General features: G+C 49.3%; 1 protein-coding gene across 1 annotated transcript in view; it reads right to left on the bottom strand.

Moving 5' to 3' along the window:
- The window catches only part of LOC142559960 (phospholipid-transporting ATPase ABCA3-like), a 169,013-nt gene that overhangs the window by 76,215 nt on the left and 68,067 nt on the right, over positions 1-24,731 (bottom strand). The window contains exons 5-7 of the mRNA XM_075671675.1: positions 5,862-6,207; positions 2,973-3,203; positions 1,204-1,488 (exon numbers count right to left, since the gene is read on the bottom strand). Coding sequence (XP_075527790.1) covers positions 1,204-1,488; positions 2,973-3,203; positions 5,862-6,122 — 777 coding nt within the window. The 5' untranslated portion in view covers positions 6,123-6,207. The remainder of the gene's footprint in view (positions 1-1,203; positions 1,489-2,972; positions 3,204-5,861; positions 6,208-24,731) is intronic.

A 24,731-nucleotide genomic window follows, 5' to 3' on the forward strand; every position in this document is an offset into this window, starting at 1 on the left:
ATACATTGAATTGGGAACAAAATTACGCTACTCCAGAGGAGCAGCTTATTTTGCACTACACAGGTTGTGAAGAAGTCATCGCTGTTGCTACACGTCTGGGTGTCAGCTGTGCACTTCGAAGACAGGTGGTTCTCGGGGGAAAAAAATAAAAGTTACGCATAAGAAAGAAAACCGACGGCGCTGCCCAGACGAGCGCTCTGGTAGTTCGTCGACCCCGACGAGTTCGCGCGAACAATGGATGTGCAGGCGAGCAAAGCCCTTACAGTTATTTCTGCCTTCGACACCCACGACGCCGGCGGCGGTGAACAATAGACACACCTGAACTCGCAAAGGTGGCCCTGGTGTACTCGACTTACGTGACGACGAATGTTAGGGAAATGCCAAGCAACTCAGGCTATACTGGAACAACGGTTCCCCGAAGGCTCGTAGTTTTTTTCTACGTAGAATATGCATACGTATACATACCCTCGGAAGCAAAAGCTTAAAAACCGCGGAATTAGTGAGAGAAAAAAATTATCTCACATGTCGCAGCCGTGCGACGTGGAATTTTGTCAATGCGTTGCATTGATCGAGCACGCAGACGTGGGCTTAATTTCCGGCTACGCGTGCCCGGTGAAAATGAACTTTTTCATTTTTCCGACATTTTTCGTCTCCTGAAATTTGCTCACCCCTGCACATCTCAATAACAAACGACGCAACAGCTCAGCCACTGCGGCCTAGTTTCGATGGAGGCGAATTGAAAAAAAACATGCACGTGTACCGTCCATTGGTTGCACGTAAAAGATCCCTCAAGGGGATCTTCGAGATGCATCAAACGCACTGTGCAGGAACTTTTCTTTTTCTTTCTTTCTTTTTTTTTCAGTATGGACTCCCATAGGAACACGACCGCTGAAGCCGGGAATGAAAACTGGGAAGGCGTGTATCGCATCTCGTATACACGCCTTCTGCTTTAATACGTACTATCAAGAGACGCGTCTAAATTGTCCCTGTACGTGCAAAGGCATTGTCCGTCCTATAGCGACGGAGCTTACTCCATTACCTACCGGAAGATCTTCCCGCCAGTCATACCCGCCCCGTTGCCTTATACCCTGGGCAACGCAAAACGCGTTAGAACGAGGCTTTTTTTTTTTTTTTCCCAGCAGTAACGAAGCACGACGGAACCTGCTCCATCGCTGCATACAACGGCCTGTTCAATTAACGCACCCGCATTCCGGAGCACTTCTCGTCGGTGATCTTGGCGACGACCGACGCGAAGGGCAGCAGGAAGCCGACGCCGAAGCGGAACACCAGCCGGCTGTAGGTGGTGTTGAAGTTCTCGGGGTAGTAGGCCGGGTACGGGAACCGCTGCATCTGCAGCTGGGCCGACGCGGGGCGCTCGCCGAACTTGGCCTCCCAGATCTGTTGCAGCAGGTGGCGCTCCAGCGAGTACTGCAGGGGCAGCAGGGAGCGCATCTCGCCCGTCGCGGCCAGGTTCAGCGGGCCCGGAACCTGCGTTCAACGACCGACTTCAACCCGCGGCCCAGCAGATGGCGGAAGATATGCGACGTGGAAGACGACGACACGCGAGACTACGTGGACAACCGCACAAGTACTTGCTGCTGCGTCGGGCCCCACAACGAGCGAATGCTCGTCACCTGACGTAGCAGACGACCGAGCGAGCCGAAGCGAGTGCCAATACGTCACGGTTTTCCACTGTGAAGCGACCACCTTCGGCGTCTTGACGTCATGATAACCGGAACTAGTTCGTAGAATAGCTATTGCATTAGGACATGGTGTTTTGAGGGCGCCTTGAGGTTGACGAGGTCCATTTAGAGCAAAAAATCGTAAGTCGAAGATGTCGCACCAGTACCCGGCCATCTCCCCTACCCCTACAAACTTCCTCGTGACGTCATAGATTCTTACAGCGACTGCTCAGTTAGGGTAAAAAAAAATTTAATTGTGGTGTTTTACGTGTGAAAACCACGATCTGTTCATGATGCACGCCGTAGTGAGGGACTCCGGAATAATTTGGACCACCTCGAGTTTTTTAATGCGCGCCTAATGCGCGCCATCGAAGTACACGGGTCTTTTCGCATTTCGCCCCCATCGAAATGCGGCCGCCGTGGCCGGGATCAGTTGGGGCCGGGCTCGGCGCTGTAACTACTCGAAAAAAAGAAAACGTCACGTTATGTTACGTTACATTATGTCCTGCATTTATGCGTTGCTATGTTCACCTACGGGATTTTCCTTATCTCGATGTAATAAAGTGTTGTGATATATTTTTTTAGATAACTATAGACGCCCTGTAGTTATAACATTGTGAAAAGCGAATTGCTTTATAGTTTGATCCCCTCCGAGTATTCGCATGTTTCAGACAGCTCACAACGAGCTTTTCGCAGGCGAATAATAATTTCCCGCGTTTTAGTATTCAACAAGCACAGTCGCCCTGAGACCCATTGCACGAGTTTACGTTTGTCATGACTCGCTTATTGGCGCTTCGGGCTCGCCTGTCCTGCCCCGCCACGCCCCGCCTTGCTTGCTTGTACTTCGGCGGGCATTCTTACAGCGCCGATCCAGAGACGTAATTTTCGCTTTCTCTATTACACTTAAAGCTCCATTTAACGAAGTCAGTGGGACCCGAGAACTATTTATTTAAATCAGGAACGCCGTTCAATCGAAAAACACAACTGTATAATGCAAATACCAAAAGCATTTTTCTTCTTTATGCATTTATTGGGAGAAGCAAACTAATTAACGCGCATGTAGCGTCTGTCACCTAAACTGAAAACAGTCGCATAATATTTTATCTCCTCAGAACTGCGCGCTGAATCGGCCGAGACGTGGAGCTCACTTGAATGCTTTTTCCCGGGGGTCTCCACCTTTCATTACCCAGACTCCGACTCGGCGAGACGACAGGCAAAATTCCACAGCGTAGTGTAGGCAAGGGGAGCCTCTCCTCACGCAGACCTGCGCTCGTCGAGGAGCGTGCATACCTCCAGCATTTTCCAGTAACGCACGTGCACGTCGAACCTGGGGCCGGGTGCGCGGACGCGGTAGCGCAGTTCGTCCGGCAGGTTGTTCAGGTCACTCAGGTCGTTCTCAAAGGCAACGCCAACCACGGAGCCGTAGTCGAAGCCGCTCTCCACCAGATCGTCAAGGTCGTCGTCAGAGCCCACCGGTTCGGCGACCGTAATGGACAGGTCCTCGCGGACCTTCTGAATGACCTGCGGTCACCGAAGCCAGACATGCTGTATAAGTCTCGGCAGCGTCAATGTTTGCGTAGAAGCCACGCTAAACACCGCCAGCTCTCTATATGACAGGACGCAAGGTTGTTAGTGCCAAAAGCGATGCTTCGAGGAAAAAAATTCACCAACGATTACGATACTCCCTAATGCGAAATTGGAGCGCAGCTCTATACGTGTTTTCATTTCGCGATTTATTGGTTGCCGCGAATAATCTGTCTCGTGTAGCACGTTGCAAACGGAGCGAAGTGTGGCGCGAATGCCTCGCTAATATCGAGACCCTGAGAGCCAGCGCGTGGATGACGCGTGGGCGCGATTCACAGCAGCCGCCGTAAACAGACCTGCCCTAATGCAGCGCTTTGTTTGCATATATAGTATCGTTGGACGCACTTGCAGCATGGCATCGGTGAACAGAAGACGCGCGCTACTGTGGCGCCATCTCGCACAGCTACAGTGTGAGCTACAGTGTGAGCGTGAGGTTACACGCTTCTCACGCTTTCGCCACACCCTCCTTCACTTTCCGCCTCGTGATTTCACTCCTCTTCCGGTTTCCATCTCGCACTCTCTCCGCTTTTCAACCCCGCTGCACTCCGCGTTCGCTCTTTCATCCTTCGCTCTGCTCATTCGCTCGGTTACGACGACGACGCCGAGGCAAACCGACGCTCAACGCCAGCAACTGGCGCTTAAATAGCTCCGCTCTAAAAATATATGTAACCGCGGTTTCGCCAACTGCCGTTTAAACGAAGGCGTAGACAGATCACGTGGAAACAGGATGGGTATCTATGGATCACCCAGAACCTGCTAGTTCTAAAATGGCTACGAGCTCGGCCATTCGTTCTAAAGCGTATGAGTTAGTGCCCATAATAGCTACCGAGTTGATAGGGACCGTTGCGGTAATGGCTATGCTAGTGGTCCAAAGCTCCGTTTGTATGTCCAACATATACGACACCCGAGGTTCTCGAGAGAATCCTTCGCATGTTTCGGCGTTGAGGGGACCTCACGGTCCCACCACAGCGAATGGCGAACCCAGCGTGTCGTGTGTCGCAAAGTGCGACAGAGCAACAGCGATAGTTTGCGCAGCTCCGGAAGCCTGGCGCTTGCGAATATTTCGCTACCTGAACAATGGAGTCTGCGCGTCGTTACAAATGTTTGCGCGGGAGTTTGTACATCCGTATTAATAAGACCAGTACAAGACCAGACACGCGAGCACGAACACTACACAGATGCTCGACAGGAAGGGACACACGACAGGTGCATCTTCTCGTCCCCGCATTAAAGGGACACTAATGAACAAAAGTTGAAGTTGAGCTGCATTAGTCGCAATCATTTATTAACCATATTTAAAGGTCCCTAATTGAAGTACTAACTTAGCGCGATAAAAAACCACAGAGACAAGAATAGAAAGAGACAAAGACGCTTGTCTTTGTCCACCTTTCTTGTCTCTGTGGTTCTTATCGTACTACGTAGTACTTCAATTATGGAAAACCAGCTAGCCCAAGAATCAATTCTCCTAGAAAAAAGGCCCCTGTAGGGGTACTACCTAAGGGGGAGCCTACACAGGACAAATCCAGAAACAGTCATGGGATGTGAAGTAATACAAAAATGCAACGCTAAACTGATTGCAGCTAGTGCAATGCGCAAAGATTACATCTGCAACCAATACAGACAATGCAAGGGAAAGGTACAAAATAAATGAGTCAGAATACGCTGAACAGTCATACCAAAATCGTGTGCTAGCAGTTGGCACAACTTGGAAGGGTTACGTTCTTTTACCATATACGTATATATGTCTGCAAAACTATTTCATTCCTCAATTACGATCGGCAAAAAATATTAGTTGAAAGCGTTAGTTGAACTGTGAAGACGCTGCAGACTGAGGGAGTTATAGAGGGCGTAAGTACGCTTAAGGGGCAGGAGAAGCGTGTGCGTAAATTTAGAACCCCTCTTACAATGTCCTTAATTCTACAATACCAAAGAAGTCGCAGTTTCGCCCGAAGGGCGAAGCATCGATCACAATAGTAAATAATTAGACAGATATACGAAATAAGGATGCATAGTTCTATAGGCTGAAGCAGCTGTTATAAACATTCGCTTACTAAGTTAACAAGCATGGTGTCACGCGCGCACCGGCAAACATCAAAACACAATTCAGTCGACGACCGCGGACACACGCTGCCAAAATGCTGTCGTGAGGTAGCGCGGCAATATTCAATGGTGGCACATAATTTTATTCGCCATTTCTTTTTTTTTTCACATATCACACTGACGTCCCGTTTCGTATCATAGGATTGCCGTCCGTCGCATGCATGCGTTCCCTCACTCCGTAAGCCTCTCGCTTCAGCGCAAACTAAGCGGTGAGCACACAGCGCACACGAAGCTATCAGTCCTCGGCGCACCAAAACTCTGTCCCCATCGCAGATCGCATTCAAGGCACGCAGCCGCCGCCACCCAGCTCTCGCCAAGCGCATGCCATATAATGGCGCGGTATAGGCGACAGCGACGCATTATGCAACACTCACCGCGGAGTGAATGAGAGCTCCGAGAGAATGCATTCAATTAGTGCAGACTAATTCAGCGTCTCTCTTCAGCATCCCTCTTTAAGTTCGAGCTCGCTTGACATCTGTGCGCACGCGCACTCACCTCGGCGAGCAGCGGCACGTTCGGCGTGTACAGTATCCTGGCGACGGAGAGGTTCCACAGCTGGAGCGGCTGTTCGCGCGGAAACACCTCCTCCAGCACGGGGTTACCGAAGCTCAGCTCGAGACCGTCCTTGCCGATGCCGTACATGGCGGCGGCGGTGAATGCCAGCTCGAGCAGGGTCCACACCACTTGACGCTTCAGCTGCTTCACGTACACATCCTTCCAGAGGATGATGTACAGCTGCCGCAGGGGCCCGCCCATCTCTGGCACACGATAACGGCGAGGCGAGGGCTGCTGGATCAGCGTGCAGGGCGCGCGCCCGACACCGAACACCCTGGATCAGAACCTGCGATACGAGACGAGATTTAACGAGACTCACGTTGGTTCGGAGAGCTATGCGTCTGCTGCCGCTAAAGTCCGGAGTCGATTTTGCGCATTGCAGTAGAATCTGCCAAGATATTATTCACCCATCCAAGGCAGTACAGGGTAGGTCAACCTTCTAGAAACCCTGGGATTCAAAACTGATGGGAGCGTTAACTATTCAACGGCCGAGATACGCAAGATACGCTTTTCTTTAGCGCTGGTGGGGGAAAAGAAGCAGGAAATATATGGAGCCGGGCCTGTTAGAGACATTAAAATATAGATACAGAGCATTAATGAAGATAAGTAGCATAAAGTAGGGATAGCTAGGCAAAATGCCTGACTGCAATGTATCTATGTAGTAAAACGTGATTAGCTCAAGCAGACTGCGTAACCAATTGGCGTCGGCCCTTTTCACGGAGGAGGCCATTAGAAACCGCATCTCCGGTTTCAGGTCAATACGAAGAAGCTCGGTACCCAGTGCGTCTTTTCGGGTCTGTTGAAAAAGAACTGCCAGATGCTGTGGTTGCCGCGGAGGATTCCCGCAATCGACCGCCTCTGGAAGTGGTCCTCTAGAAGTCTCCAGCTGCAGGAGCGGCGACGCAAGTGTCCAGCGGCGTAGCTGCAGAAAAAAGCGATCGTGGTCTTCTTGCCTGCGCAGATTCACGAGCTCGCGTTCGGTGGCGACTGCTGGCTCGTGTGATCAAGGCCTCGTGCGCGCGCTCTGTGTCATGCACCGCCACCGCCGCGCCTTCTTTATTTTCCCTGTGCATTGTGGGCAAGCGGTTGGTGTTTTTTTCGTGTATTGAATAGGCGCATACGCGAATGTACATTTTAAGTGACTACCGACACACGCTTTCCAAGTATCGAGGGCGAGCTCCACCACTGGAGAAGCTGGCGCCACCGTCGGCGTGACGTGGCATGAGGGATCACGTGGACACAGCGGCCTCGTCGGCTGCTTCGGAAGCGAGCTGAAAACTAAAGTTTAAAGTCCTACCTGCGCCGCGGTTCTGATTAAGTGGTGAGGCTTTACTGCCTTGGGTGTCTGCCTGACAACATCTGAAAGTACTACAATAGGTAGTGGCTGCCTTTGGAGGCGTGCAGCATGGTAGGCTACTGCTCGGTGCCGCAGTGCCGGACGTACGCAACGGAGCCCGGTGTCACACCCTGCGTCACACGTAGACGCAGGGCAAGGAGCGGCGTGAAGCTTGGCTGGCGAAACTTAGAACCGGCATACAGCCATCGGCTACAACTCGGGTATGCAGCAAGCACAGACGCGAGGAAGATTTCTGCTACGGCGCCGGGACTGCGCGATGGTCGTTGAGTAGCAGAAAATGCGCACTGAGACGGTTGCCAGCGCCCGGCTGCACGGCTAATGACATGACGGTTTGGTCTATGAACTTATTGATGCTAGATACTGGCAAGATCACTGGAACGGAAAGGGAGCGGTAAGACGCACTTTAAAAAAAGGCATGACATATAGTCATGTTTGTGTTATGAATTAATGCATTGGATTAAGAAAAAGAAACAGAGGGAAATCGCACGCTGAGAAGGCCGATAAGCATACAGTGCGACGCAACTTGAGAAATAATATTGATACGTCCAAGAATTTAAAGAAGAAAAAATATTGAGTCTTCGCTATACGGCACATATCACAGTCGCCGTAGGCGTCGAAGTCTCTATAACGAATTCATGAACAGTTCTGATAGCGTCCACGCAACATTGGTTGCTAGCGTACTGTCAAATGCTCATATGCTGCGGCCTAGAGCTCACGGCACAGTGCAAAAACGCGCTCACAGCGAAAGCAAAACATTGTGCGTGGACATGCATGCAGACGCGCAGGAGGTCGCCGCGAACCCGTGCGATCTCTGCATTGAGGCTTCATTCTGTTATGCTCCGTTTGGTTATACAGACAGCTCACTAAAAGAACTTATTTTACATAGTTGGCTCTCAGCGTTTGCCTACCTTTCACGCAAGAAGCCAGTTCGGGAGGCTCCATCGCGGCGACCGCGCGCAGTGGCGTTCACTATACGTATTCGGTAAAGAGATGGCGTCTGTAAACGATTCTGTGCTTTCAGTTTGCCCAAGATTATTACATTGACAGTCAAAAACTTCCCTCGTTTTCAGAGTACCTGCATAAATGTCCAGGAGGGCTGCCGCGTGGTGCTTTTATTGAGCGCCGTGAGCGAAACCTATGAGGAGCGCGCCCCGTGATCCCTCATACTACGCAAGGGAGGCGCTTCCGACAGATGGCGACTCCGTAACTCCTCGCCCCCAATAGTAAAAACTGTACCGCAAGTTTCTCGCCATGAAGTAATGAATGAATGTGTGTTGTTTACTTGCGCCAGGCCAGGTATGACAAAAGAGCGCCATGCCAGTGTTAATGAGTTCGCAGTGGAGTGATGAGTTCTATGAAGTTGATGTGACGTTGCTGTAAAGAGGCTTAAATATAGTCGCTGCAAAGTGCGTAAAATCTACGTGTAATAAGATTAAGGTAATGACTAATGACGTGTACTATGAGCATTAATATGTATTGAGAAATAATGATATGATATACAAAATATGCCAGATGCTAAAATTGGCTAGAGCACTATACTGACTCACCAGAGCCCTTGAAACACAAGGGCCTGGAGGCACGTGCTATATAAAACTACTATCATAGCGGCATCCTAAGAAAAGAAGATGGGGTATGAGAGAGGAAAATGTTTCTTCCTCTCTCAGATTCGGCTTCCCGACACTCCAATTAAGGTGTGGAGGGCGGCCAGCCTATCACCACATCTACCACAGTTTGGAGGCTCGTTACCAGTCAACAAGACGTTATGATGTCATATGTGTATCTTATTCTGAGGCGACACAATGGGACATGTGTTCTTCGTGCTTTCGTAGTTGAGGGCCAGAAACCTAACTTGGCTTAATCATGAGAAGCCTATTGCTCGTTTCAGCATCCCACAATACATAACACCTCAAGGAACGCGAAAACGTAAGTGCTTCGTAGAAAAGCTTATTACATGGTCAATTATTTAAGGCGCTGCGGGGTTTGCCAGCATTTTTTGACGTCGACGGCCTTCACGTGAAGCGGGGGAAAGAAAAGTAGAAATAGTCATGTCATGTCCGTTTTAATAACCGAATAGACAGTGTGGTTAACTACTTATCACTAATTTTTGAAACAGTTCTGTGCTCCTCCAGGTGTCGATATACGTTCTTCGTACTACGTAGACGGCTAAAGTTCAAGTAACTGAGACAAATCGACAACTAACGCGGACATGCACGGTGTGCGCGTTCGTTCGTTCTTCGACAGCTGGCGCTGCCTGTCCGCCCGCGTGATCGCGTCCTTGCTTTGACTTCCGCACCCCGAGTAAACAAAGCGCGGCAGAAGTAGGGGAACGAGAAATCACAGGGCCTCTCGATGATCGAAGCGCGGGTCTGCAAATATTTCCAATCGTGAGTCGGTGCACGAATCATTTCAGATCTGCTACTCGTAGGGAGACCACTCTTAGCGTGACGTGCACTCCAGCAGTGTCGTTAGCTTACGTCGAGCCGTCTTCGACTCCCGGTTGTATGTACTCCGTGGCTAATTGAGGCCCCACGCCCCAGTGATACCCTACTCCTGTGATTTCGAGTGTACCATTGCTCCATCCTGTGCACCTTATTTTTTTTTTTTGTTGAACTTTTCTCTTTCGCTGAATCGGACGCACGTATGATACGGCAGCAATAAAAACATAATTAAAAGGATTTAATTAACTTAAACTTCAATTGGTTAAAGAGCACATTTGGGTTTACTTTTGCTTAATGACTGCACAGTTTGGCTCCTTTAGCCATCTATAAACTCTACACCACTTCCTCATCCTCGATCATTCACTCCCATACAGCTAACAAACAAATAAGAAGAATCAGAGTATAAGTTACAGTGCGCGGTTCTCCACATTTCTATTTTCTTTTATATGGAAATACTTTCATTCAACTATTTCCCAGTGCAATGCTCCTCTGAGTTCATTCAGTACGGGTGCTTCATATTAATCTACTCTGGCTCGTAGAAAAGCACGTAGCCGATAACCATGTTATTCCAGCAATGCATGGTAATAATTATCGCTATGTAAGCATTGAAGCTCTGTCGTGGGCGCCACGGGTGATTGTCCTTGAACTACTGCGTTGAGTTTGAAGCTGATAAGAATTAAGTAGGCACTGGACACTGCAAAACAATTTACACCCTTAAAAGTGAGTAAGGGTGTAAATAGGTCTATAACCCATACCCTTATACGTAAAAAAGTATGTAAGGGTGTAAATTGGTTTATTACTCGTACCCTTAGAACCTCGTACACCTTCAGGGGCTCGACTATTTTACGGTGAGGCATAAACAGTAAAGGAAGTCATTAGCCTAGCGGCATTCCTTATCGTAACATTTTATACGTGCACTTAAAAAGGAGTTCTGACGATTTGTACCACGCGACACCCTCCTGAAACTTTCCACCGGACGCACTGATTTTGTTAAACATTTTCGCTGATGCGAAATAAATCTGTTCAATGTCAGTGCACGGATGCAGCAATGCCACATCATTCACGCAGGTTTTCATGACGCGGTCGTCACAACACCATCACGACGTCAACGTTTGCTGTCGCGGTGAATACACGAGAAAAGGCGGTAAAACTCAGAGGAACGCATTCTCACATTTATAAACGCACACATGTGGCCGTTCTCGCCCAAAATAATGAGAATATGAGGATGAGAATATGCGCATAGTATTTAAATCGAAGTTGCGAGAAACTCCATGCGCGTACTTCGCGCACACTTAGCAAGCAAATGAGGGTTGGGAAACGTGCGATTATTCCGACGCTAACGTCGATCTCGAAACGCCGGACGTGGCATACGTCGACGTTATCGCCTTGAGAGAGAGGAAAGTTCGCTCGCGTCGTGTGGCAGCACGAGGCTGTACAGGCACGATCACGCTTCTAGTAAAATAAACAAAAGTGCCGCGCCTCTTTCTTCCGAGTGAGGCCGCGCGCGGCCGCTGCGGCTGCAGCGATGGCAAGAACCGAGCTGAGCGACGCCACAACGCATGCACCTCGCGGGTGTGACGAAACAAAATCTAGCTCGTAAAAAACGAGTACTGCATATCATTTAGGCTGCTCTGGCGCTCGGCAGTATTCTCATTTAGAGCGCAGCTCTTTGGCGTCCGTTCCTGGGTTTCGCGTCGTCGTCGGCGTCGTCGTCGTCGTCGGCCTCGTAACCAGCTCCGCCCCCCTTTCATCCCCCCAGCGCTAGCAGCGACCGACTGATACCGCTGGATGCCGCTGACGCCGCTAGAGAGTCAAGATAACGTGGCTGCATAGAACACCGTCGCCGCCATGCAGAAAGAGGAGGAAAGGGTCCCCCCCCCCCCTGTTCTTGTGTGGCGGATAGCTGGGGTTGACTCACTATCGCCGTCAGCGGCATCAGTCAGTCGCTGCTATCTCTTCCCTCCTCCCTTTATCGTGTTGTCCGCTTGCTGCGCGCGCTTCTGCCCCCATCGTTTGCCGCTGGGTGTACACGCCGCCCCCCTCCGCTTCCGCTTACTGCTGGTTGCTCTCGACGGCGGCGATGAGCCTCCGCTTCGGCGGCGCGAACTGCAGGGTATTCTCGGCGGCGGCGATGAGCTTCTGCTTCAGCCTCGCTTACTGCTGGTTGCTCTCGACGGCGGCGATGAGCCTCCGCTTCGGCGGCGCGAACGGCAGGGTCTTCTCGGCGGCGGCGCTTAGCCTCTGCTTCCCCCACGGCTGTGACAACCTCGCGAGGCACTTGTATAGATCTCGTCTTTGAGAATCAAGCATTGGTGTACCAAGTCGAACATATATCAGTCTATTTCTCCGACCACAAAGCTTCCTTCATGACTGTCAAGAACTGTTAGTGGAGTCTTTGTTAAAGGAATACGTGTGAAAAATAAAAAATAAATTATGTGATAGCGCATACATGTGTTGCTCGATTTCTTTGCCTCAATCTATCCAAAAGGTGAAACAGCTTATTTGCTGCGCTCAAATTTCGCATTAGGAAGTAACGTAATCGTCGGTAATTTTTTTTCTACTATCGACAGAATCTGGAGCTTTAGAAGGAAGGCAGCAGCAGTTGCTGCGTTCCAGCGCGGTCGTGGCTGGCTGCTCGTACGGCGATGGTTCCCACGCCGCCCGTGTTGCACAGCACCGCAGCGTCGGCTCTCTGTACCACCGCACAAGCCGGCTTCCTAACGTGGAGACGCGGTATAATTGCCGATTATTGGCTAAAAAATGACCGCGGACGCATACGTGGTTGTCCTTTCGGATTATACATATACGCAAGGTAATTCTTATTTTGTAATGATCGATCAGTGCGTTTGAAAGGAAATTTGGGGCTCGGACGCGCGTCCCGTTGCATCTACATTTAAGCGTAATATTGCTCCTGAAAATTTTACATCGACGGGTAGTAGTTTCTGACGTATCGAAAAAAGCAAACAAAACAGAACAACAAGAAGAAAAAAAAGGGGGGGGCAACAGGCCCTGCGCGGATATTGCGGTTATTTGCGTTGTAGAGCGCCAATCATTTACAAAATCGTGAAAATGTACACCTTTATCACAGTTGTCCTGTTTACAGTGCAAAATGTGGATTCACGCGGGAGAACGCGTCACTTCTCAACCCGGTGGACGGCCGGCTGTGCCCTTTCACAGAAGAGGAGGTGGGGTGCCGGACCGTCTCTCGCATTTTTCCTCCGCACAGCGTCACGGCTGCCAAGGCCTACCTTCAATTGTCTCCGGCCCTCGAAAGCGCACCACGACCTTCCCGCGAACGACAGCTCTGACAAGGAGGAGCACTTCTCCGCACAACCCGCGCTACCTCCTGGCGAGCACGGCGATAGGTCAGCCAGAACAGCGTTGAAAGGTGGGGCGCGAAGTCCTCCCAAGGACATCGCTACTGCCAGAAATTCTTTTTTTTTTTTTTTTGTAAAGAGGGGATGGGGGGGATGATGGGGGTGCGAGGAAAGGGAACCCAGAATACTGAGTCTTCGCGGCTACGTTTTAGTACCGGCGTTTACGTGAACGCGACAAAGCCGGATCAGCTCGGGTCGGATTGCTCTGCCGGTTTCGAAGCTCGCTCGTTGGGACACCTATTGTGAGTCATGACTCATGCTTCGAGAGAACATTCGGGTTCAAATCTAGCATAATCCATCTTCCTTACTATATGATGTTCATATTTTACACTGTTCGCTTTCTCAGCCGACGTTCTATCTTCTGTTGGCGATCACCAACTGTGATTATTTGTCTCTTTCTGTATGAACATTTCTTCGCAGTGTTCTATGATATATTTGTTGTTTTTCAAATCCCCCTACCTCCTATGTAATACCCGTCGGGATTCGTAGGGTATTTAAATAAATAAATAAATAAATAATACTGCTGCAATAGCGTATCCTGCCATAACAAAAAAAAAAAAAAAAAAACGCCACCTTCTGCGCTCGGTAAAAGACGCATGAACGACAGACAGGTGGCGACGCGGCCTTGAAGTTCCCGCAGCAGCTCGCCGTGACGCCTGCTCGATCCTCGCTGATTTCTTTCTTTCTTTTTTTTTTTTTGTCAGCAAAGATGGTTTACATTGCATTGTAAACGAACCGAGGACTGAATTTAGAAAGTTTCAAGAACTCTTACTGCGCAACAGTCGCATAAACACGGGGAGGAGGGGGGGGGGCGGTCATACGTCGAAATCCGTGACGTCACATTGATGTAGAAGCGGTGGGGTTAAGAGCAAGGTTTAGCCCGGGTGCTGTTATCTAAATGCACGTAAAAGGAGAATTCTCGGCAACGACTGCACCAAATTTGACGAGGTTTGTTGCATTTAAAAGGAACACTTAAAGTTTAGTGCGTGTTAGTTTCGCATTTTTGATTTGGGTCGTAAATTTTTTATTAAAATTGGCAATAATCGAGAATTTTCAGAAAACGAAACTATGAAGCTTACGAGAAACGAGACGTTCATTTGAGGGATCGCCAGCCGTTTGTGCGCAGGCGCGAGTATGAGCGGGCGCGGGAGAGAAAATCTGGGGGCTTTTGCCTAGGCACTACGGAGAAGGTTTCGTAGCCCGTGTTGTATTCGTTTGTCCCCAGACATGCCGGCGCCGCTGGCTGCCCGCGCGGTGAGGCAATGGGTGCGGACGCCCCATTTGGTGATCGCTGTGTCTGAAGGGCCAATGTTCTGACTGGTGTTGTATAAGCAGCGGGTCATTTTTTTCGTCGCCACGATAGATTAGATTTTTTTTACAAGCATTGCTCCAGGAGGGCACATATAACCGGCAAACGGAGGCCTCAGGAGAGCACCTGAGGTTATGACAAAGCAGGCGGCGCAGGATTTCCAGGGCACCCAAGGGGTAGCGTGGCGATCAAAGCTGGAAGCAGAGCGGCCCGTGGGTTGGAGCCGGGGAGACCTAAGCGTTCCAAAGGGGTGTTCGCATAAAAAACTGACTGTCCGCGATAGCCGACAGCCGATCTTACACACTCCTGGCACGCGCAGGCCTCGGCGAGCCCCAACTCACGGACCAGTTCGGGTTCTAGCTTTTGTGTCCCCGTTGCCGCTTTCGTATCCCGGAGGCGCCGCCAATAATGCGAAATAATGACACGTTGTTACAATTAGTAAAAAACACGATTGAATAACTATAACTACGTCCAGCTGCCAACTTGTGACGCTAAGTTCAGTACTATACAGCGCCCCGCGACTTTCTTCAATATATGCGGCCCGGGCTCTACTGCGGTCGCTACTGCTCCCAGAGAAACATACGTGATTTACAAGGTACATTGCCATAAAGCGCGAGAAAGCTATGATTCGCCATGACTGCCTTAGCACGAGCGCCGCAGGCACGAGACAGTCTGTCCGACACAGCGGTCGCCAAATCAGGCGTCAGTGCCCGCTGCTTCACCTATTTTACAGCGCCGGCAGCCAGCGCCGAGCGTAAACTAACCTGACCCCGCTACGCAATGCCGGCAAGCCTAGAGACAAACGAATACAACGCGCGCTAAGAAACCTCCTCTGTAGTACCTAGGCAGAGTCATATATTCAGGGAGCAAAAGCCCCCAGTTTTTCTCTCTCGCGCCCGCTCTTACTTGCGCCTGCGCACAAACGGCTGGCGATCCCTCAAATGAACGTCTCGTCTCTGTAACTCAGCAAGAAAAAAAACGATATCACAATCGCATCTAATAGAATACATCTAAAGCGGACAAAATTGATATCTTACACCTGAATCTGAAAAAGATCAGTCATATGGAAATACAGCTTTCGCCCTTGTACACAACGTAACAAATTCACGTATGGTATAAATTCACATATCAAATTTGTCCGCTTTGAATGTTCTAATACATGCTCTTTATAGAACAGAGATATCTGCTCTTCATGCGGAGCTATTAATTTGTGAACTTCGTGAGGCTGTATATATATATATATATATTGAACTTTCGTATTCTTTAAAAATCTTCGAACAAAATGCAGGCCCCGAATCGAAATTCCGCTCCCAACAGTCACTATACTTTAACTTTCTCTCTCAAATGCAACAAAATTCATTAAAATCGGTCCAGGGACTATCTTAGAAAAGCGTTTTTGCGTTTTACATGTATTTGAATAGGCCGCATCGGCGCAACATATGAACTACGGCGTTCGATTTCGCTTGTAATGTGACAGATCCTCCAAAACAGTTTTCAAATAATAATTTATCAAATTTAGTTGCGGGGTTAACCCCGGAAAGCCCAATGTATCAGTTTTTGATAAGCCGATTTTGATACCTCCAGTATACTAAAGAGAAATGTCGTATCACTCAATAAAGTACCCTAAAACACACACACACACACACACACACACACACACACACACACACACACACCACGATAACACGATTGGTAAGCCAGAAAAAAAACGAAAAACAATATGCGAGTGGCGCCGCCGCCTTTGAGTTCTCGCACCGGCTCGCAGATTTTCAGAGCGTCTGCTGGGGTCCGAGTTAATTCCTTAGCGGTAACGATCGACTAAATTGTGTTCTAAAGGAGCCAAAGACTGACAAGTTTCGCCAACCTTTACTTAGACAACGCGGCCCAAATGTGAAAAGATATTTTGAAATACGTGACGGCACACTGACGTACCAACGTCGGGGTTTCGGCGCGAAATTCAAAAATATGAAACACTGAGCTTCGCTTTCTCCTCGAGTAATCGACCTATTATCCTGAAATTGATGACAACGGAGTTTTCAGGGTGGTGGTGGTGGTGGTGGTGGTGATGTTGAAGCAGGCGGGGTTAGCCTGGCATACATAGCCGGCAATTGTTCCGCCTGATCCTCCTTCGAGTTCAGATCAGGGGTGTGTCACCAGGTGTCGATGAGCCCCGTGTCTCGCAGGAAGGCTATCAGCAGTCGTTGCGCTCTCTTCCTGAATGCCACTGGCCCTCCGGGGAAAACAACGTCTTCAAAGGTCCTGTGCGCAAGACCGCTCTTCTGTAGGTTGTCGACCATCGCTTTTCTTTCTGTGTCAAACTGCGGGCATAGCCAAATGAAATGTTCGATGTCGCCAATGTCACCACAGAAAACACAGAGTGGGGAAGGGCGAAGCCCAGTCTTGAATAACCAAGCTGGGGTGTACGCGGAGTCGGTCCTGATGCGGTATAAAAGCGTCGCTTGTTCGCGTGTAAATCCATGAGTCACACAGGATTCGTGTGGATTCTTGTGCATCTCTCTAAAGTGAAGGCGGATTGCACCCTTAGGGTTTTGAAAAGCTTTTGGAGCTTTCACTTTTGAGACACATGCCAGCGCTAGGCGTGCAAGGGCGTCAGCTTCCCCGTTTCCATCAATTCCTACGTGTGATGGAATCCACTGAAACCTTATGTTAAATCCTTTGCTTGTTAAGTCGTCAATCGGTGCCAGAGACTGGCTTTAAATTTCTCTAGAGGTAGGCCCCGATGTAATCTCTGTAATGCTGACTTGGAATCCGTCAGCACCACGACATCTCGTGCAGAAAAGGCCCGTAGTTTCCGCAAAGCCGCGGTGATTGCGGCGCTTTCTACTGTTGTAGAGGAAATCATTTACTAGTTCAAATTGATTTATTGTTTTGATTTATTGTTCCTATAAGAACGGGAACATTAACGCAATTTTTACAATAGCATTTTGACACGCTGCACTGAAATGCCTCCCCCCCCCTTACCGTTTGTGGACAACTCAGCAAACCAATCAGGACTTTCGCAATTACTATACTAATTAAGTTTTAAGTAAAATAACATGCCAATAACATTAACATCACATTGACATAGCATCTGACAATGTAATATGGCAAAACGATCTGGATAACATTTCTTCTTGGTGCTCCAACTGCCTCATGTAACTCAACGTTATTAAGTGCAAGAACATGCGTAGCTCGCGTCCAATTCAAATAACCCTAACCCAGTAGTATAACTTCTCAAAGCATTTCATGCCAGTTACATGTGATGTTCATCCCAAACAAAGGTAATCGCATTCTGGGTTTCTTACGACGCAACTTCATCAGTCACTGTCCTGATGAAGCTATCTTTATACAAAGCACTAATAAGACCTAAACCAGAATATGCATATTCCATATAGGATTCCTGGCACGCTTCCCTAAAAAACATTTTCGAGTCCATTCAGAACCGCGACGCCTCTTTCATTCTGTCCAATTATTCTTGTCGCGCTGGTGTCTCATCCATGAAATCAACCGTCGATTTACCTCAGGACCTCTCTTTGTGGCGCAAGACTGCCCGCCTATGTATTTTTAATAATATTTGTCTTAATAATTGATCTTAAGGAACAATTTGTACTTGTGCCCTCTTACATTTCGTCGTGCGTTGACCCCACTGCGATGTTGGAGTGCCTTGTTGCCGCTCCAGTGCCTAACTCCTTCATCCCGCACACCACTACACAATAGAACCACATCCCAGCCTCCACCGCGGCCATCACCGACAGTACCCACTGTAGGAAAGTGTGCCACAACCATATCGTGTCACCCCACTCCTCTCTGTAACACCCTATATATGGGTCTTGAGAGTATTGACAATAAACATAAGCAAATTAAGTGCATTGTCTTTGTTTTGTTCTTTATTATTATTTTCGTGCGCGTACGCATGCCTGCCTACCTGTAAACTTCAAAATTTATAAAAATATTTTCTGGACACAACACGAAGGGGGAGGAGCGCAACGGGCGAAGAGCATGTGCACTTCCTTTCAAGGCTTACCTACAACACACTCCTTTTATGAGAGATATGCGCGCTCTATTAACGATGATTTACGTTTAGACTCACCTCATATGCAGCAGCAAACTTGGAACTGCAGAAAATTTACTAGTAACACTGTTTTCAGAACGCAATGACCGTTCTTAGCGACTTTGCAGTTGATGATATTGCCTGCTTAAGGAAGTTCTTTGTACCGCCTTACCTGCTCTTGCGTCCTTTCAACATCGGAGGACTCCCACCAGAAAGTTCGGAGACCGATGCGCGAAGCTTGTCCACAGACAGAATTTATTTTTTTGTAAAGTCGTAAAACGAGCCCAAATTAGCAAACTTTACGAAAAATTCGAGAGGGCTCGCAGGTCTGTGAATGTACTCTTCATTGCCAGAAATAAGCTAGTTAAGTTTGTTAAACTAGAAATGTTGTTTGCGCTTTGGGAGGTTTAGTAAGTGTGTTGCATACGGTTCCAGCGTTTGTGGCATCTGCGTCTATGCTGCTTGTGTCCCGATCGATCTTGCGCTGGAAGTATGCGCCCCAAATCCAGCGACCAACTATAGCTCATTCGACAGCATAACAGCCACTCGCCACCTACGGCTCGCAGCGACCTCTTTGTTTACAAACGTCTTGTATTTGACGACGTCGCCTCTGTACACGGTGGCCAGCAGTGGTTGCAGCTGCCATCTCACGATGTGTTCTCCACCGACGCACGAGACCGACGACAGTCGCGTTCTCGGTAAATCACGAAATCGCTGAGGCCAATTAGCGTCGCAGACGCGAGACAGTGACATTTACCCTCGGTGTGATCCTTGTTTGTGCAGCAACACGCACTACTCCGAAAGTACAGAATGCCTGCGATCGCTAGAGCACGCGTGGCAAAATCGACGCACTCGGTCATTCGAGTCGCGTTCGCCAAGAAATCGGTGACGGTTCCCTCCTTCGTCGCCGCCTTTACGGTGCTGCCGTAAATTCGCAGGCTTAGCTCGTCCTTGGTTGGGTTCACGGAGCGAACACTTTTTCAGCAGAGCACGTCGGCTTCGAAGACCTGGCCACCAGCAGCGGCAAGCGCTAGCAACAGACAGCACCGTAACCCGAAGACAGTTAAGGCCGACGCGGTAAGTGTCTCGTTATGGCTGCCGCCACATTAGTACTTGCTCCGCGGGGAAGCTAGCGGACACGTTATATATGCATGGAGGCAGGTTGTATTTTTTTAATCGCACACTTAAGACAAACATTATAGTCGGTCACAACCTAAAGGGACACTATAAAGGAAAATGTTAAGCCGAACTAGGTTGAAATATTAGACTTCTGTAATAACCATTTTGTTCCTATAGAGAACAGCACTTCTGTAAGCTAGAAAATGACGAAATTGATAAATCGGAGTGTCGCCATGTGTTGTAGACTACATCGTATCTGTCATGCGACGTCAGCACTGGCCGATTCATAGGAGGAGGCAGAAAGGGAGGTCACGTAGATATTACGCCAATTCGTTGGTTATGGCGCGGGCCATTCAAATTCAGGAACAGCAACGGGACCTTATAGGTGACAGGGAGGTTAACCAGAACAGCAAATACAGTTTGCTGCACTACATTGGGGCATGGGGAAGAGGTAGTTAGATACACACGAGAGACAGAGACAGAAAAGTGACAATCGATCACCACATACTATATACCACAGCACAAGGATCACGCGAAGAAAATGAACACCATGCTACAGCTGTTTTTGAAGGTTTGACGTTAATAAGAATCCCAGCACTGCCTTCGCCGTCCTCTGTTGGGATGGCTTATAAGGCCGGCATTTTAAAGCGATCTGTTTCCGACAGTGGCGGTCTGTGATCAACGCGAGCGGTCGCGAACGATCGGGTCTGAACAGTGCAGCGAGAACATTCACACCGAAAGTGTTGAAGAGTAACCGTACTGTCGAACTCAAAAATAATTTATATAGAAGCGCCAGCCAATTATGCGAACTCACTTTCGTGATGTCGTGTCGGCTACAAACTATAAATTACACGCTACAAACTACAAATTACGCTTTAGAGCGATAGAGCGATGCCGCCCTATCGGAGCCTACAGAAAGCGGGCGCAATGAGGCTTTGTCGGTGGAGCTTGAACTGAATCCTTAGGTTATCTATTGTTGTGTGCAGTGGCGCAGCTAGGTCGTCTGGCACCCGGGGCCCTTAGCTCTTCTGTCACCCCCCCCTCCCCCGTTGTAGTCGAGGAAGGCGAGGCTCCATCGACAATTTTTGGGTGTCTTCAGAGATGTATGACATCCCCCCCTACTGGCCCCATGCCCCCCCCCCCCCTGTTGCTACGTCACTGGTTGTGTGTCGTTTTTTCTGGAAATTGAAATGCCTGGCAAAGCTGACTAATTAGAGGGAAAAAGGAAAAAAAAACGAGAGAAAAATACAGAGGGAAAGGGCAGCCCCAGCATAACGATGATGATGATGTTTATTTTTACTGACATCACTTTTGAAATGGAACGGCGACAAATAGCCTGCTTGAGCTAATCAGGTATTATATAAATACGCAGCAGTTAAGCATTTTGCCTATGCCTCTTAGGTATTTCACTATATTGATTAAAAACATATATCTCTATATTGTACAGCTACCTATGCTTGTAACGACTCCGGTTCTATCAATAACTTTACTGCTTTTTTTCACCACTACTCTAAATGTCTCGAGAACCTCGAGCGGCTGCATTCGTGGGCTTCCTTCATGCTCAGAAAGACACTCTTATGTAGAGCGGATTGAGCAACAGAAAGATGTATTGGGGGTCTTTCCTGTTGCTATACAATTTACTCATTTATATTTTTCATCTAACTATAATATTTGAGTAGTTGGTTAACTATTTAAGACGAATTATGTATTTAAGTGGCTTGCAACAAGTAATCTGAGTATCTCCAAGCAACAGCAAACAACATTACCTTGGCTCTGTCCAGCTACGTCACATTTGGATATATTTAATGTTCGGCTCAAGTTACGTGAAACACCCTGTATATACGGAGAAGAATATATTTAAATGATGAGTCGCGGTCTATTTTGAGAATTGAGCGAGGGGCAGGCATATCAGGTTACTTACTGTAAGTGTATCATATATCACTATGGAAGCTTCCAGTGCAAAGCGTCATGATTAGTTAGTATGTATATAACCATATCCAAAAGCTAGACACAGTTCTGGAACAAAGATGTATATGGTTTAACCTACACGCTCGACGTTGCCAAATTCTCTCTATGCAAAGTTTCTGATCGCTGTAGCGTTTATCAGTGTAGTCATAAATGATCACGGTAGACATAAGTCACTGTAGGCATAAATGTTTCGTTTATTTAAGGAGTAAAAAAGCGGGGATGCATATTCGCTGTCACTTTGCGTGGCTGTAAGCACTGTTATGAGGAGCGTTTCGGCAATATTTCACTAAAGATTTCGTACGAGAACATCCAGAACAATTTAAAAAAGGCGCGGCGGCGTAACAAGTTTCGGTTTCGTATAGCTTAGGCCGGAGCACTGGCTGCATGGGGGAAAGTTCCTCCCTGAAGAGAGAATACCTAGCGGACGCCAAGCGGCGGCTTCGGGTACTACACGCATGAGAGAGAAAAATGCTGGGTCTCTCTGTCGGGTCTGCCTGGGCCTGCCTCCGTGTGCTTCCGTTGCCGACAGCGGAGAAACCGACACAACGTACTGCGATTACGGCGAGATTTTTTCCCGGCGAGTTGCGCGGTCAGCCTAACTTTACGCGAGTTCTTCCGGGAGGGAAACGCGAGCGCGCATCTCCTTGAGCGATAACTCGGCGTTTGTGCGTGCGTGATTGTGCGTGCGTGTGTGTGTGCACTCCGTTCTCGACCTCCGCCGCCACAGACGCTGGCAGCAGCAGCACCGCTGCCGTGCGTGCGTTGGCTTCGCCTGCGACGGCTGCAGACTCCGCGGCCGGTTTAATGTGCGACAGCGCTCGTCGCCGTCGCTGCTGTGGACTACGAAGCGGGCCCGGAACGATGTGATCTCCCCGAGTTTATGGGTGAGTTGCGGAGCAAAGTTTGCGTACAACCGTCGTTTTTTCCTACATTTCCACGCCTCTGCGCCCGTAGGCGGCGCGTGTTTCTGATCTCCCGCGCTGCATGGCCGTTCTCGCCGTTGCGTCGTCGGCGGGATCGGCGAGGATTTCGCCCGCGCTCGGACGAGTGGAGGCCGTTGCGCCGCTCCACTGCTGTTTTACCCCCCCACTGTGGCAGCGGCGGGGAACGGTGCGATGTATTAGGCTTAGCGCGGAGTCGGATCCTCAGGGCGAGTAGGAGGCACGCCGTCTCGATGCCGCGCTGCTTGCGGTGGGCACGGCAGCTCGAAGAGCTGAGCCCAGCCGGTTCGGAGGGTTTGCGGTGCTGGCTCTCCGCGCTCTTTTCTCGAGCTGTCACCCCGCAATCGCGCGCTGTCTGGAGACACCGCCCCGGCATACACACACACACGCGTGTGCGCGCCCGTTTGCACACGCACACACAGACACACAAAAACGAGAGGGATGCCATGAAGCGATCGGAGAGCGATCGGAGCGTGAAATTCGAGCGAGTGTGTTTGTGGCGCGCGTGCAGCAGAGAGGCCTGCTGGCCCACTCCGTTGCGGCGCTGTTTTGCCCGGGATCGTTTTGTGCTTTTGTGTTGTTTTGCGCGCTGGTTTTCGCAGCCGGCGCGTCTGCTCTAGCCACGACACCAAGCCAGCCGACCTGCGCGTAGGAGCGAGCGAGCGCGGCGACTGCTGCTGCCTCGCGTTGGCAGGGCGCCTCGGGCTTGGCGTTTACGAAATCGAGAAAGACAACAAAAGAACCAAAACAAGCAGCGTTGATCGGCAGAGAGATTGAGGATGGAGGTCTTGCAGAAATAAAGTGGAACTACGAGCTGCGCATTTTGGTTTCTTGCTGGAATGAAGTCGTTTTTTTATTATTCTTTGAACGTACGTACTGAACTTTCGGATGTGCTCAGCTGTGTTTACGAACACCACGTGTACAGTCCTGCCCATGATCTCGGGATATAACGATTCGCCGTTCCAGAGCGTTTCGCCGTGAAGGCGGACGGCGATAAATATGTGGTTTGTTCGCCGAAGGTATTTATCGCTCCTGCCTTAAGCAGCGTTGCAAGTATAGTTTAGGTACAAACCGTGCGACATTTTTTTCTCGCTTGCGACACTTAAAATGTGGTATGATGCCTGTTACTCTCAGCACAATGTGCCGGTCTTGTGCTAGGGAATGAACCCTTTTAGTTTTCGTTTTCTTTTTTGTTACGCAGTCACTTTGTCTCCTACATGTCTCATATATTCCTTTGTTTCACAGTTGAACGATAAAATACGTAGAATTGTCTGCTAGTTCTCAGTCGAACCAGTCGGGGCCCGGGAGTCAGGTCCAAAGGCTTTCGCTCTTCCTGGCTGGTTGCGTTCCGAACGGTATTTACTGCGCACTTTGAAGACTTGGACCGAAACACGGCATAGTTTAGCCCCGGTGGAGGAAGCGCATGTCGTTTGGTCTAATCGAATTTTCACGGTAGCACCTCTGTCGTACCCGTGCGCCTCGGACTATTTGTTGGTTAAACCATGCGTGCAGAGTGGTACCCTCTTATGATTGAGACTGTATGGCTTTAAGTAAAATTTTCCTTTCTTTTTTTTTTTTTAAACTTTCGGTTGGGGAAGGTAGTGCGGTCGTACAAGACTTCACTCGCTGCCAGCGACAGGAAATTGCCCTTCCTCAAAGGGACGTAGTCCCACCAACACGCGACGCATTTTTATTTCCGTGAAAAGGCATTTTCGAGCATGCGTTGCTTGGCTGAATCTGTTCGGATAAGTTGCCGTTGAGTTTACAGATTACAGAAAAGACAATAACAAATAGAAAACAGCGCAATGATGAGTTGGAAAAGCGCGTGCGCCGACTACAAAGATTTGATTTGGTTTCCCGCGCGCACAGATTGGGCAAATGTGCAGTGGATGCATACAGGCCCCGCCTCCAAAGCCGCACTGCTCCGGCCCACCGTGGCGCCACGTCACAAAACATGTCACGCCCATTCCGTTGGTTGGTTGGCTGAAAGACTTTATTGAGGTCCTGCAAGGCGCGTTGTTGGAGCGCTGCGTGATGTCACGGAAGTGAGCGAGCGTAATGGTTGGCGCATTTATGCAAATTCCCTTTCGAGTTGGACACCTGCGTGCTCTAGTTGGTCACCCACAGAGTTGCACGCAAAGATCGCTAGAGGTAACCCATCGCGCTCCGATCGCGCAACTACTATCGAGGCCGCCCGATCAAAACGCCGTGCTAGCACCTACCACCAACTAATACTACCAACTACCGTAG

The sequence above is a fragment of the Dermacentor variabilis genome, chromosome 10 (assembly GCF_050947875.1).
Source record: "Dermacentor variabilis isolate Ectoservices chromosome 10, ASM5094787v1, whole genome shotgun sequence".
Lineage (NCBI taxonomy): Eukaryota > Metazoa > Arthropoda > Arachnida > Ixodida > Ixodidae > Dermacentor > Dermacentor variabilis.